General features: G+C 51.6%; 2 protein-coding genes across 2 annotated transcripts in view; both read right to left on the minus strand.

Annotated features, from left to right (window-relative positions):
* Positions 1-6,932, minus strand: part of LINGO1 (leucine rich repeat and Ig domain containing 1) — a 63,781-nt gene extending 56,849 nt beyond the window's left edge. Inside the window, exons 1-2 of the mRNA XM_053987987.1 lie at positions 6,850-6,932; positions 2,496-2,581 (exon numbers count right to left, since the gene is read on the minus strand). The gene's annotated coding sequence lies outside the window, so the exon portion shown is untranslated. The remainder of the gene's footprint in view (positions 1-2,495; positions 2,582-6,849) is intronic.
* The window catches only part of LOC128813174 (uncharacterized), a 77,127-nt gene continuing 69,507 nt past the window's right edge, over positions 6,908-14,527 (minus strand). Inside the window, exon 4 of the mRNA XM_053987992.1 lies at positions 6,908-6,995. Within this exon, the coding sequence (XP_053843967.1) occupies positions 6,941-6,995 (55 nt within the window). The 3' untranslated portion in view covers positions 6,908-6,940. The remainder of the gene's footprint in view (positions 6,996-14,527) is intronic.

Consider the following 14,527-nt stretch of genomic DNA (forward strand, 5'->3'; position numbering starts at 1 on the left):
AGAGCCAGGTGGAACCAGGTGAGGCACAGAACAGAAATCCAGGGCTTCCCTTGGCCCTACTGGGGTGAAGAAGCCAACCTTCCAAAAGAGACCACAGACACCTCCTCTCCCTCTGTGACATTCCTTCCTCCAGCCCAGTTCTCTCTCTCAGATCTCAAAAACGCTGTTTAACCACAGCATTTGGGCCAGCTGAAGCCAAGAGTGGCTCTGGTGTCCCCACTGTCCCTGGGGACAGCCCCAACACCGCTGCCACTCCTACACGTCCCCCCACCTCGTGGGGACACCAGGCTTTTGATGTAACCTTGGCACCAAAAACTTGTTTTTCAATAGTGAAAATCCAAGACATTGAACAGGGGCTTGGTGGAAACCCTGCTGCAAGTCTGTGGCCACACCACCAGAGCCTGAAACACCAGAGAGGACATGGGGGATTTTTTTGGGAGCATTTATGGCACATGCAGTCAGAGAGGAAGAGAAACATCCCTCAGAAACCACAGCAGTTCAAAGATCTACACAGTTTGAACACTAAAAATTCATGCATTACAAATCCACTCAGGCTCAGAACTAAATAAAGCCTCTGACCACATCATCCAGCCCAAGGTTTGCAGGCTCCTTGAGGAGAGAGCTTATGTGCCTACTGGATGCTCAGGCTGAGATCTCTGCTCCCAGCACCACATCCTGCTTCCCTCCAAGCTTTTGGGCAGGGCAAGAGTCTGTGGGGTGTTTGGGACTCCAGTTGTGCCTGGCTGCCCTCTTCTTGCACTGCTTAGTGGACAGAGCAGCCTGAGAAATGGACCACACACCCCTCCCTCATTTTCCCAAATTCCCTAGGAAACAACTTTTCTCAAAGGAAAAAGCAGAAGGAAAACCAAAACCATCTAGTTTTCTAAATACTGTTCTTAGGAAAAACCTTCAGTTTTTGCAAAGAGCACTCCAAAAGAAAACACCCAAATCTAAAAACAGAGCAGATGGCTCTTGGTGCTTACATTTTCAGGAGGACTTTAACCAGCAGGATCATTTCCCAGCAGAATTTTGTTTTAAGAGACAATCACTATAAATAAATGCACTTCAGAGCTTGCTGTTTCAAAGGTATTTTCACAGAAAACTGCTATTTCCATGGTCCCTGTAGCTGCTCTGTCAGCCCTGACACAGTGGGAGCTCCTCCTCGGAGCATCCTTCACACCCAGCTTCTCCCAGGGTCCAATGCACACAGAGCACCTGTGGGAGCAGGGAGGGATGTCTGGGCTCATTCCTGATTACCATAAACCAGGAAACAGCAACAAGAAGCTACAAACACCTCTCTGCAAAGCTGGAAATGCCTCTCCACAGGCTCCTCTCACACAGAAATGCGAGGCAAGGTAAGGACAGGTCCCTTTTTTGCATGCACCAGGTTGAGCCTATGCAGCCTGATCTTTGCTTTGAGCAAAGAACAACACAAGGGAGAAATTACATATCTGAGTGTGAAAGAGTTCTGCCTCACCGTTTTCTCTTTTCCCTGAACCAGGCATGGAGCACTGCCCCTGGGCAATCCCAAGTGAGCCCCTGTGCTCTGCCCCAGGTAGGAGTGCCCCTCCCAGTGCCACCACTCCTGCTGAACAGAGATCCCAGCACACTCCTCCATCTCCTACTACCTTGGACAACATCCAGCTTCAACAAACCCTCCCCCAGCTGTGGCAGATGAAAGATGCTTGAATCATCCTATTTTTATTTTTTTTTTCATTAGGAAACCAAACTCTGCTCTTCACCAAGAGATCCTTTTTATTCTCTCTTGAGGACTGACATCCTGGGAAATTGCCTCAGCCCAGTCAGCTCTGATGTTTGCTGTCTCACGCACCTCCCGCATCAGGCTGACAGCTCACAGACCGAAGCTGAGGATGGGGATGTGCAGAACAAGCCAAAACCTGCTCCTGTCTCTTTTAACTGTCCCAGCAAGAGCGTGGGGAGGAGGCTGAGCCGGGGGAGAGCGTGCAGAGGCCGTGCAAGGAGCACAGACACATCTCAAAGGCACTGCTTTCTGAGGACCCTCTCGCCTGCCCTCTCCTGGGAGGTAAAGCCGCTCCTGCCCCGCATTCCCAAGCACAGCTTGGGATTCTGGCTGTCCACCTGAATCGCTCCACGTGGGCAGCGTTTGTCCCTCTCTGATGTAACAAGAGCTGGAGCAAGCCCTCCTAAGCAGAGCCACACAAGCCTATTACAAAGCCCTGTCTCAAAAGCAGCACCATCCAAACACACGGTTCAGAGTCCTCTCCCCCTGGTAAAACACTCCCCTGAGCCGGCACCATGGACTGACTGAACACCTCCCACCTGCCCCAGGCCTTAGCTGGAACCCACCTTGCCTCACCCCCACCAGGAGGGCTGGGAAGCCACCTGATTAAGGGGGAAGGAAATGACATTTTTACCAAGCTTCTGGCAATGGAAACCAGTCCAGCCCTGGACTCGGCACAGCAAATGCACGTGAGCCTCACATGCACCAGTGCTCTGAGCTCGGGTGCACCTACCTGGGTCAGATGAAGGCAGGATGCTGGGGGATCAGATGCCAGGTGTGCACTGGGCTTTGGCCTCTCCTCTGCTTTCCACTCATGCACTGTGAGCAAAAGGAAACCAAAATTAGGGCTTTAAACCTGGCATTTGAGAGACGAGCAGGAGAGAAATTAAAAAGCTGTGAATGCTTTTTCCTCTCTCCCTCCCAAAACTGAGCTCAGGCGAGCTCAATCTCCATCCAAGCTGATATTTAAAAGTTATAAATCAGGCTGAAACAGACAGAAAAACACAACTACCAAAATTTAGTGGCCCTGCTGCTAGAAGGCCCAAAATGAACTGCTTAAGAGAGCCATTTTCCCACGGAAATAGAGCAGGTCTGTACTTAGTAGAGCATTGATCTGCTGACAGCTACCAGGACAGATTTGGGCCAGAGCACTTGGGAATCATTCGCAGTGATCTCTGAAGAAGCACATGCATGCAAAACCCCTCGGAAAAACACTGTTGTAAGGCACTGCTGCAGCTGATTACAAGTCTAGGTGTCACTCACTGGTCAGCACAGGCTTACATTTCCTTCCAAGAGCCTCCCCAGGCAGCTCAGTCCCTGGCTGCATCCCTGTATCCCAGCCAAATGCTTCACAGAGGACAGGAACTGCAAAACATCACCAAAGAGCCGAGCTGCAAAAGGCTCTCACAGCTCAGGACCCCAGCAATGAGGCACGAGGCTCACACTGCACCCCACGGACCCAGGGGGCTTGAGGGCTCTCCCACAGATGTGCTGGGATTTGGAGGGGCTGTGTTACATCCAGAACACTGCCACAAGCCCTGGGGACAACCGGCTGGTCCAGCTGAGGGGTGCACAGGCTGCCAGCACCAGGGTGCCCCAATTTACCCAGCCTGGGGCTTCCCTCCCGCTGCCACCGCAGCCAAGACAGTGCTGGAGATAGAAGAGCTCAGCTGCAGCCCTCCTGCAGGTGTGGGAGCAAGTGCCCCACAGTCACCATTTCCCAGCACAACTTTTGCTGTTTCAGGAGATGAGGTCAAAGCAGGGAGATGCATTCCTCCTTTCTTGCCATAAAAAGCCATTTCTCCGAGTCCTGAGCCACTCCACAAACAGGGGGCACAGAGGAGCCTCCAGGAGGCATGAACACTGCTGGAGGAGCTCCAGTCCCACATGGGACTCTGTCTGTCTTCCCAGCACAGGGACACAGTGTTGGGCCGGCCAGGAGCCTCTCCCTTGCCCACCAGCTTTCCTGAAGTAGTTATCACACCCAAAATAACCCAAGAAAAGCTAAAGCATCTGATTTCCAGAGGTGTTGAGCGCTCTTGGCTCCCACTGGCTTCAACCCAGGTGCTGGTGCCCCAGCCCTTGGCTAATTCTCACCATCACAGGGCCCCCAGAGCAGCAGATGGCTCGGCAGACAGGTGGGCAGGGAGGGCACAGGTGAGGGGGAGGCAGTGCTTGCTCACTGCCCAGCCCCCTCGTGTACACAGCTCCTGCACAGGCAGGATATGTGACACCAGTTAATGGTTCCTTGTTTTTTGGGGGGTTATTCCTGGTACTGTCTACTCCTCCTTAGGAACTCATACATAAGCAGATCTTACAACAATCCACAAAGCTACCAAAAAAAGTCCATCTGTGTCAAAACTGGGAGTACAAAACTGGGAGTACTACTTTAGAGGAACAGAACATGCCCAGTCATGCTTCAAAGGACATCTGAGGTCCTAACATTGCTCAAGATCCTGCAGAAGGCATTGGAAAAATGGGAAATTACTTATTTGGTTTATTTTTTGCTTTCACACATCACTTATTTTAAAAGACTAAAAACATGTTTATGAGTTTCACATATTTAAATGGATCAAAATCTGTTCAGCAAGGATGGAAAACAACTCTCCCACCCCAAACTTCTTGTGGGCTGGGACCTGCTTTTCAATCTTCCACCCACAGCAAATATTTCAAATCCATTTTTAAACGGAGAGGCTGGGGACAGATCGGGGAGAGGACCCGTGTGGGGAACTGTGCCACTGCTCTCCTCATCACCACCCCAAGCACCCCTTACCTAAAGTCACTCAGGGACACCTGGGCAAGGGATCAGCTGGGAACAGGGGACAATACAGGCATCTGTGTGTGGGGAGAGCATCCAGAGAAGATAAAATGAGAAGCTTTCCTTCCTCCTCCTCCATCAGGAGCTTTCCACAAGGAGGATCAATGCAGCCCACTGTAACTGCACCGTTGTTCCATTTTTAATTAATGAAAGAAAAAACTAATCATTGAATTAAACTTCTCATTACTCCAGCTGAATACCCTCTAAGTAAATTTAATTACTGTACGAATTGGGTTTCTCCCTGCCTGTTTCATTAGCTACTGATAAAGATGGAGGGAGGGGGGAAAGGAGAGAGAAACGAAAACAGAGAAAGAGAATGGAAGGTGGGAACACAGTGCAAACCCAGAGGTACACGATTCTGGAGGTTTCAGGGGCTTCCAGTAAGGGCAGGGGGAAAGACTCTCCCAAAGCAGGGTGGAGGGATTCCCTCTGGGGTAAACCCACGGGACAAGGTCCTACCACCCTCTCCAGCATTGCCACTCACACCCTGGGGTCACGGCCACCTGCAAAGCAGCCAACAGAGGTTTGGGCACAACCAGCTCCCCTCCAAACAAGGGCAGACACTGATTTCAGACCTGCAGCAACCGTGATTCCCTCCTGATCTCACGTACCTCAGAACAGCCAGGTTTTTTTCCTCTGCAACAAAGGCAGCAACCCCACCACACTTCAGCAGGGAGCCAGTGCTGACAGAAGCACGGGAGCACGTGTGAACAGATCTGGAACACCTGCTGTCCCCCCACACTCCCAGATACCTGCCCGGAATGCTGTGTTTGAAGCCTTCCTGCTGGAGTGGGAGTCCTGCACGCCCAGGCTGTGGGGAGCCAGGATCCTCCCAGGAAATCAGCCCAGGATGCCTTCCTGCAGCCCCTCGTGGTGCTGCACAGATTGTGCTTATGCATGATTTTGGGGCTCTCCTATTCTCCTCCTGTGATTCAGCCCCTCCATTCCTCCTTCCTGACACAGGGCATGAGCCAGCACAGCCCCATCCCAAGGAGTCCAGCAGCCCCCACCAAGCACAGCCCCCTTCCAGCACTTGCCTCCACATCCAGCAGTTCTGTGTGACTGGATAGGGTGACATTTGGGGTAGACTGGGGGTGGAGAGGGTGTGGTAAATGGAAAGCACAGCTATTTTCTCCAGCTGGGTAGTTTCAGCTGAGCTGGGTGGTGGAAGTGCTACCCAGGCACGGGCCGTGATGGGATTTGGGTCAAATCACCTCCTCCCTGCCATCAGGAGGCCAAGAGAAGCCCCATGCAGCCCCACAGGGGCTTCTTCTCCCCCCTCCCAGATCCCTTCCTTCTCTCCTCCATCCCCAGAGTGATTTCTCCTGTTCAAAGAGAGCTACAAAAAGGTTCTGGGCAGACCAGAAGGTCCCTTCTGCTTCACATTTATCTCCCCAAACTGGGCTTTCCCAAAGACCAGATGGGGAAAGCAGGTAACAGGCACAGCCTCTGCTCTGCAGGGAGGGAGTGGCACTGGGTGAGACCTGCCACGCACCTCTGGCCCAGCTCTGGGCACCGGGGCCACCCCCACAGCCTGGGAGGACGCTGGCTCCAGGTGGGCTCAGCACAGCACACTCTCCTCTCCAGCACGAGCTTTCTGCCGTAGCTAAAATCGGCTCCCACAGGCTTCTGCCATCACCAAAGTCATTGGTACAACATGTTCTGCCACCACAGGCTCTTCCCAAACTCCCACTCAAAAACCCCCAACGCTGCGTGCTGTGGGCCCCGCAGCTCCCACTCCCTCGCACGCTTCTCTTTTGTCCTGGTGATTAAACAGAGAAAAGAAAGCAATTCAGGATGACCAAAGTAATTTTTTTCTTTGCCAAATTTTAAAGCTCCAGTAATAATTTGGGGCTGAATGAAACATTTTGTTTGGGCTGAAGTGAAGCTTTCATTTTGTTTGTAGGTGGCTTCCCCTCCACCCTGGGAAAAAAAAAAAAAAAAAGCTAGAAAAAAACTGAAATGAAATATCATCGTGAAACAGATGGCTGAAAGGTTTCATTTTGAAAATGTCAAAATCAAACTTTTCAGTGTTTCACTTTTTTTTTTTTCCCAGCCAAAGCCACTTGCTAAATACAACCTGAATTCGTGAGCTGAGTCTGTTGACTGAAACCTGAATTTTTCTGGTGCATAAGCTGTTCCCTCAGAGCGCTTTTTTGCAGGCACCCCACGCTGCGACCCCGCTGCAGCCAGGGGACACGCGTGGAGTCAACGGGAACAGCGACCTGGAGCACGTCCTGGGAAAGGGAAGGGAGAGGCCAGCACTCACCGTGGCAGCAGCTCTCTGCGGCTCCCCAGCAGCGGGGGCAGAGCCGGGCGCTGCGGCCCCGCGCGCGAGGGGCAGCGGGGTCCTGCCCGTCTCATGGGACCCAGCACGGAGCAGGGGGCACCTGGCTCAGCCCCAGACACACAGCCCTGCAAGACAGGAGGAAGGGGACAGTGTCAGTGATACCTTGGGTTGTTTCTGTTCTGTGTTGGTGTGCAGCTTTTAGGTTTATATTGAGTGTTGCTGGGATCTTCTCACGGGGTGGTGAAGACAAAACAATCCTATTCCAGCTGGAGACTCAAGGACAATCTCTTCAAACTTCAGGCCCAAAGCTTAAACAACGTGAAAAGAGGAGGGTGGGCAAGCGAGCAAGGAGGGTGAAACTTCATCATTTGAAGGTATTAACTGGACAGTTGGCTCCTAGATGCAAATGGACTAAAACTTATCAAAATGTGAGATCTCGTGACCAAGCCCACTTTTGCTTCCATCTTGGAGCCCTCTGGGTACTGCCAGGGCGTGGTCTTTGAAGGCATTTCAGTAAATATCCACTTTATTCCTCTTAACTCAGTCTAGTCTCCGTTCCAGCTCCTTAAGGCATCATCAGCAGTACCCAAGGATCTACCCTCCCCACAAGGGACTGCTCACTCCCACCTCTGGCCAGAGCTCCCTGCAGGGAGCCCAGCCCATGGCAGAATGGGCTTTGCTCACCTCGCTCCAGGAGGGACAATGTCCATCCCTAAACTGGTCCAAACCAAATCCCAGGGATGAGGTCTAACAGCCAGGTTGGTGCTGATCAGATCTTACTGACAGCAGATCTCACAGCCTCTCTCCCAAGCCCTGGGTGCCAGTCCCCACAACTGCCTTGTGCCAGCACTGCTGCCAGGTGACTCCATCCCCATGCAGATGTCTGGGTGACAACGTGATAATGCAGGGCACCCACTCTCAGCAAGCAGGAATCGGGTTTTGATTGCCAAGTTCAACAGTCCAAGAGTTTTCAAGCACATTGCAGCACCTCTAAATTCTGCCTTGAATGTTGGGCCTTGACACACAGAAGGGCATTGGAAACACTTTAAATCTGCTTTACATCTGCTATTGATTCCCAAAGAGTGACAAGATTGCCAGGGTACACTGGCAGAAACACAACAGGCTAGATTCATGAGGGTGCTCTCAAAAAAAAAAAAAAAAAAAAAAACCAACCACCCCAAAGCTTTTAATCCAACACAAAATCAGTTATAAATTCTGATTTATGCTCCACAGGAAGCTGAATAAGGAAATGACATGCCACAAAACTCTATGAAAGCAGGAGTAGACACCTAAATCCAAAATCCAAAATCTACAGGTTCGAAACTTGTAGGTTCATTTTTTTTTTTCCCCTTTCACCTCTGGTTCAGCTCAGGAGCAGCAGCAGAGGTGCAGCAGGACCATCATCCTTTCCAGCATGATCACAAACCACAAAATGCCGAGGCTGGTGTCGGAAAACCTGTTTGTAGGAGATCACCAGCCCGATAGCTCCCTGAAAGAGGATTAGATGGAGCTTAGACTAAGCATCTCAACAGTATCAACCCATAAGAAGATGCTCAGCCGCTGCCACTGCTAAGGTAACATGGAGACGGATTTATCCACCGGGAGGGAAAATCTTACTTCTGAGAGCCTCTCTCATCATGGAGAGGGCAGTTTGCCGGGTCCTTGGCTCCATGTCCACAGGGGCAGGGCAGGCAGGAGCCTGCCTGGATGGACTCACGTGGAACAAGAGGCAGACTGGCTCCAAACTCAAGCCTCCTCCCAAGTGCAGGGGGCGGCAATCGGAAATTAAGCCCATCTGTTCCTAAAACATTGCACTAGTGGAGAGGTAAGGAGGCTGAGAATCTGAGCTCCAAAGAAACTCAAAACAGAGAGACAGAGCTGCCTCTGAAGGGAGGGATGCTGCCTCAGGCTCACCAGTGCAATGAGTTTGGAGAGCTCAACCGAATCTCTTGAGCAAGGGAGGTGCTGCCAGCACCACGTGGGTCCCCTGCACCCAGGTGAAGGGGGGGTGAGGCAGCTAAGTGCCCCAAACCTCATGGAAAAGCTACAGACAAGGGAAGAATCGATCACATATTAGGAAGGAATCCTTCCCTGGCAGGGTGGGGAGGCCCTGGCACAGGTTGCCCAGAGCAGCTGTGGCTGCCCCATCCCTGGAAGTGTCCAAGGCCAGGCTGCACAGGGCTTGGAGTGTCCTGGTCTAGTGGAAGGTGTCCCTGCCCATGACAGGGGGTTGTCCTTGAAGGTCCCTTCCAACCCAAAACATTCTGTGATTCTATGAAGGGAAACCGAGGCAGGCACCAGGGGTACAAGGAGCTACTACCACAGCCAAACGCACCAGCAACAATTCCGGCCTGGAAAACTGGCTTTGTCACATGGAATGGTTTCACAAAGAGTATCAAGTGATCCATCAGCATCAAAGCAGCCAGGTTTTACGTGTTTGAAAGGAAATATTGCCTTTTTTCCCTCCCTCTGAGCCCACTTTTCATTTTAAGTCTCCTCATTTCTTTGCTACCCCAATCTAAACCAACTCTGCTGTCAAGTCCTTGCATTTCTGCCACGTTCACTCAAATGATTGCAAACCAAACCTCCACATTTTCCTCTTCTCCCTGGAAATAACGATGCTAAACCAGGAAACTGTTTTTTTGCCCAGTTCCTGCTAAAAGCCAGGACAGCAGGGTGTTGGCTGGGAGCAGAGGCATGGGAAGTAGCAACCAGGTGGGATTCGGAAGTGTTGCCTCCAAATCACCTCTTGGTTCCAGGATGTTCAAAAAAGTCATTTTGTGCAGATCCTTTATCCCTGAGAGATGGAAATAACAAGGGAGCAGAGGGATATTTAACAACCAATCCCAAGCACCACTCGGGTTACCCAGGGTCAGGGCAGCAAAGGAGGCTGATTCCTGCAGCGTCAGAACTGGGCAGGAGTACCTGGTCCCTCATGCTTCCAGTAGTAAACACTCAGATTTAGCAAAGAGTATTTATGAGTATTGAGGGGAAAAAAAAATGCCACAGGGAATAACGAGGTTTTCTTGCGGCTGGTAGCTGAACAGAATAAATCTATCTACTGGGTATAAATTGTTTAAGCAAAAAATCCTTCTCAACTGGAATATTTTGCAAGAAAAATAGCAACAAAAAAAGAAAGAGAACTCTGAACCCTCATCATTTCTCTCCTCAAGGTCAGAGTTGTTATCCTCTTTCGTGAAGGAGAAAAAAATCACCTTTCACCGGGAAGTTTCACCAAAAGAATTGAAACATTTAGGATGTGAGTGCATTACTGTCTGGACTGACCTGCCTAGCTGGACTGGACTAAATCTCTCTATTTTACAGGGAGTTATCTTTCAAAAGCATGTGGTGGGGAGGCTGAGGCACCCCGGGTAAGGGAAGACATCAGCCCCTGGGACTACAGCAGTCAAGGAGAGCGCTGTGTGTCAGAGCTCAGGATCTAGAGCCTCTCTGGTTATTATGCAGAGGCTGTGCTAAGGTTGCTGCTTTAGTGCACTGCAGGCACTAAATTAAGGGGACATTTACAACCCACAATGCAGAAGCAGCTGCTGAAGGTGGCCATGGTGAGTGACTTCACCTCTGGGTGAAAGGCTCTTTGAGAGAAATCTCAGCCACAAGGGATCGAGATGGGAAAATGAGTCCTTCTATCCACTCACTGCCCTGCCCAGCGATGCCAGGACATCTCTGGGCACCCGTGGCAAGTGGGGACCAGGAGCAGCCTGCTCTGCCCAGTGCCAGCCAGGGTGTGAGACTGCCCTGTTTGGAGGGGATGCAAAGCCCACAAAATAATGAAGCTTGGCCCAATTAGCAGAGTTCTCGTGCTCCAAACTGCACCATCACCACCAGAGCAGCACTCCGAGGGATCTGCTCCCCAAATGAACTCCCAGACCAATCCCTGCCCAGACTGTGCATGGCACAGACCAACAAGGCAGCTGCCTACAGTGCCAAGCAGTTTCTGGTGGCAAAACAAGTCCCGGTGCCTGCTCAGACTTTTTAACTGCACTCGATGGCCGAGCAGGCTGGGGCTGCCAAAAGGGGGGTGACACATGGTGACAGCTCCTGTGCTCCTCCTGGGAGCAGTCAGCACTGCTTCTTCCCTCCTCCCACACCCATGCCAAGCCCAGCTCACCAGGGCTTTCCACTCAGCACCACTCCTTCCTCCTCCTCCTCCATGCTGGGCAGGAACAGCCAATTTCAGCACAGGCCAATTTCCAAAACCCAGTGTGCTGGCACAGATGAGCCAGCCCTGCCCTGTGCTTCCCCTCATCCGTGGTCCTGTGGAAGTACCCAGCTTGTTTCCTGATGGAAGTCACCAGGAGCTTTTCCTTGCAGGTCCAGGGACATCCTGTACTGTGCTCAGCCATGCAGGGAAGGGGATGGCTCTTGGCACAGACCTATCCCTGCCCAAGGCACAGGGCCCAGAGGCAGCCACCTCCTGGAAGTGGCCAAGGGAAGGGGAAGCAGAGGAAGAGCAGAGATGATCTGACAGACATGCCAGCAAGATGAGGAGGAAAGCATTCACTGGGAGTGGATCTCAAGGTCACAGCACGCACCTTGGCTTCTGTTGAGAATTCCGTGTGCTGCATTGAGAGCTCATCTGTAGAGGGGCTGCAACTGGGAGCAGAGGGAGCAGCAGCAAATGGTGGGAGCACACCCCTGAACACAAGCAGGGCACTTCAGAGTGCTGGGCCCCAGGGAGACTGGCCATCCAGAAAGCACAGCTGGCACCATGCTGACACATGCAGCTCACAGATCCTTTTGAGAAAATTAACCGAATGAATTTACACCTAAATCCCTCCAAATGCTGGGCGTTTCCTGCCTGTAGGGACTTACAGCCACTATAACCACCTCCTCTTTGCCTGGAGGTACCATGCTGGGGAGAGCTGAACTTTCAGTGACCAGGGCCAGCCCGGGCAGTGCCCACGATCCTTTGTGCCATCGGGCAGTGACACCCCACGCAAGCCCAGGCACTCTGGGAGCACCCCTTACCCAAAGGGATTACTCCAAACAGCCCAGCTAGGGACAGATGGGAGCCTCGTGGAGACCCCTGCTGCCTGCCAGCAGAGACAAGACCCTGCAGCTCCCCTGTCTTTGGGAACCACGTGCCCAGAGTTGCTACACTTGACAAAGCAATCAGCCAGGGACAAGTTCTGGCTTCTGTTCCAGAGCAGGTCAGACCATAGTCATAAATCTGCCCCTCTGGCCTTTAAATATGCAACAGGTAGAATTCAGAGGTCTTGAACTCCTCTGATAGATGAGCCCTGAGCCTGGAGGGCTGCCCAGAGCAAGAGATCCTGCCATCTCAACCCAAAGCCTCCAGGTGAGCACGTCGCAGGGTGAGCATCCAATGAGCCACAGGGAAGCCAAAGTCACAGCCAAGGCCAGTTACAGGAATAGAATTGGCTCAGACTGAGCAAATGTAACTTTCCATCACTTTGCAAGCAGCCATCCATCCTGGAGGCCAGCTGGCTGCCATGTCAGAGCACCTCCCATCCATTTCAACTGTCCTGAGAATGCCAAAGCTTCACAAGACTAGCTCAAGAAGACTTGGGAGAGTTATTATCCAAAGCCAGGTGGCTGGACTTGACCCAAATCTTAGGTAAGTGATTAGAATGATTGGCATTTTTTTGGAAAGCAAACTGCTGTGCTGTACCTGCCATCCATCTTCAGAAAACTATTAACTGCACAATCACCAAAGCAAGCACACCTGTAAGGCTACGAAAGTGCCTGCAGACTGATGAAGCTCATCCTCACCTGTAGCTCTGGGACCAGCCACCCCTGTATGCTCCAAAAATGGGCTGCTTTGGCCAAGATGCTCTCTTTGAGCATCGTGGTACCGTGCCCAGACAGCTCTTGCTGCAGGATCAGGGATGGGATACTGAGTCGTGGGGATGGGTGTGGAATCGCTGGACTGGGATGGCTTTCACCCTGTGGGTGATGTGATGAGTCTGTTCTGGCTGGGAACAGATTGTCACAAAGCTGTCTTTGCTGAAGATCTGAAGTCAGGTCCTATCCAGGCCACTCTGCTGCAATGGGACACTGCAGCACCACCAGCCAGCAAGGTATCATTCTCCCCCTTTGACTACATATGCCAAAAATAGTCTGTTTTCTTTCAGAGCGAAGGACACTAAAAGCAGCAACGTTTCCAGGTGAGCAGAGCACAAGAGCAGCTACTGAATGACACCAATCAGCACCCAGGGCAGCCCCCACATCCCCTGCTAGTGCTGTCCCCACTCCAGGGCAAGGTCAGGAGCAAGGAATGCTGATCCCAGGCCCACTGGGATCTCAGCCCAGCTTTCCTGCATGCCAGGGCAGGGGGACTACCCTCTCGCTTCTGGTTCAACACCAGAACCCCAAACTCAGCTGTTTCACGTTTGAAATCTGAATCCAACTCCAAAATTACAGCTGGAAGGAATGAAGAGAACAAGCCCTGTTCAATGAATGAGAACAGCACCCCACTTCTATTTGTTTCAGTTTGAACCACAGCGCCCAAAGGATGAGCAACCTAGGATTTACAGACAGGGGACACTGTGTGGAGTCAGGGTTATTTTGCATGTCCTTGTCCCTGGAGAGTCCATTACCCAGGAACCCTCCAGAAACCAAGGGAGGTCACAGAGCTTTACATCCTGCACGTCCCCAACCCATGTCAAATGCTCAGCTGGGGCACCAGCACAGGAGCTGCCAAACTTGCTGCACCAAGAAGTTGAACTGTGCTTAGATGGGGATCCCAAACAGGGTAAAATCTGCATTTAATACCTATTATCCTAACATCTGCCCATCTGTCCACATCCCTCACATGCCTGCAACTGCAGCGTGCCAGGGCTGCCTCATATCAATGGCACTTTAATTTCATCATTCCCAACTTATTTGGAGCAATTAGGAGGCAATGAGCACACGCCAGGGGCCAGGATGCTCTTGAATAGCATCCAAGGGTTACCACAGTATCACAGGAGACTTTCAGATGGAATTATCAGCCTGAAAAAAAACTTAAATAAAAAGGAAGGCAGTCCCCAGAGGGAGGATAAGGTTCTTCTTGGTCCGACAGGTCCCTTTTTAATTTGAAATCAACTGACAATTATAAAGAGGTGATATTCCTCATTTAATTAGTGAAGAGACAGCATCTTAGGTTGGAAGACAGAGATAGATGCTTTGCCTGGGCAACTGGCTGAAGAAAGGATCAGGGGAGCAAGGCTGGGATTCCTGCAAGGGCAATTGCCTAATCCCACTTCAGGCAAGCAGGTTTTGCTGTTGACTTTTCTGGGAGAAAAGGTAAAAAACCTGAGCCATTTTGCAAACTCTGGTTGGAAGGGCGAGGCAAAAAGTGAGCTGCTTCTCCCTGGTGATTCCTGCTGGGTGCTGGGAGCAATGCACAAAGCCAATGCCACCAAGCAAGCTACCAAAAAAAAGCCAGCCAGCCTGCAGCCTGGCTTCCCAGTGGCCCCATTTCGTGGAAGGCAGGTGAGGTGCCAAAGGAGGGGACAGCTCCTCACTTCTGATTTAGCCACATGCCCACACTCCTCCCTCACAGGCTCTTTAAATGCCTGCCTGCGTGAGGAAAGCAATGGCCTATTTTTTTCTGAGCAGCTCAGTGCAGCCTCCACCTCGGAGCACAGTGCTCAGGTCTTATTTAGGATGCTTCAGACACATCCGGAGGGAC

Source organism: Vidua macroura, chromosome 12 (assembly GCF_024509145.1).
Source record: "Vidua macroura isolate BioBank_ID:100142 chromosome 12, ASM2450914v1, whole genome shotgun sequence".
Classification (NCBI taxonomy): Eukaryota; Metazoa; Chordata; class Aves; order Passeriformes; family Viduidae; genus Vidua; species Vidua macroura.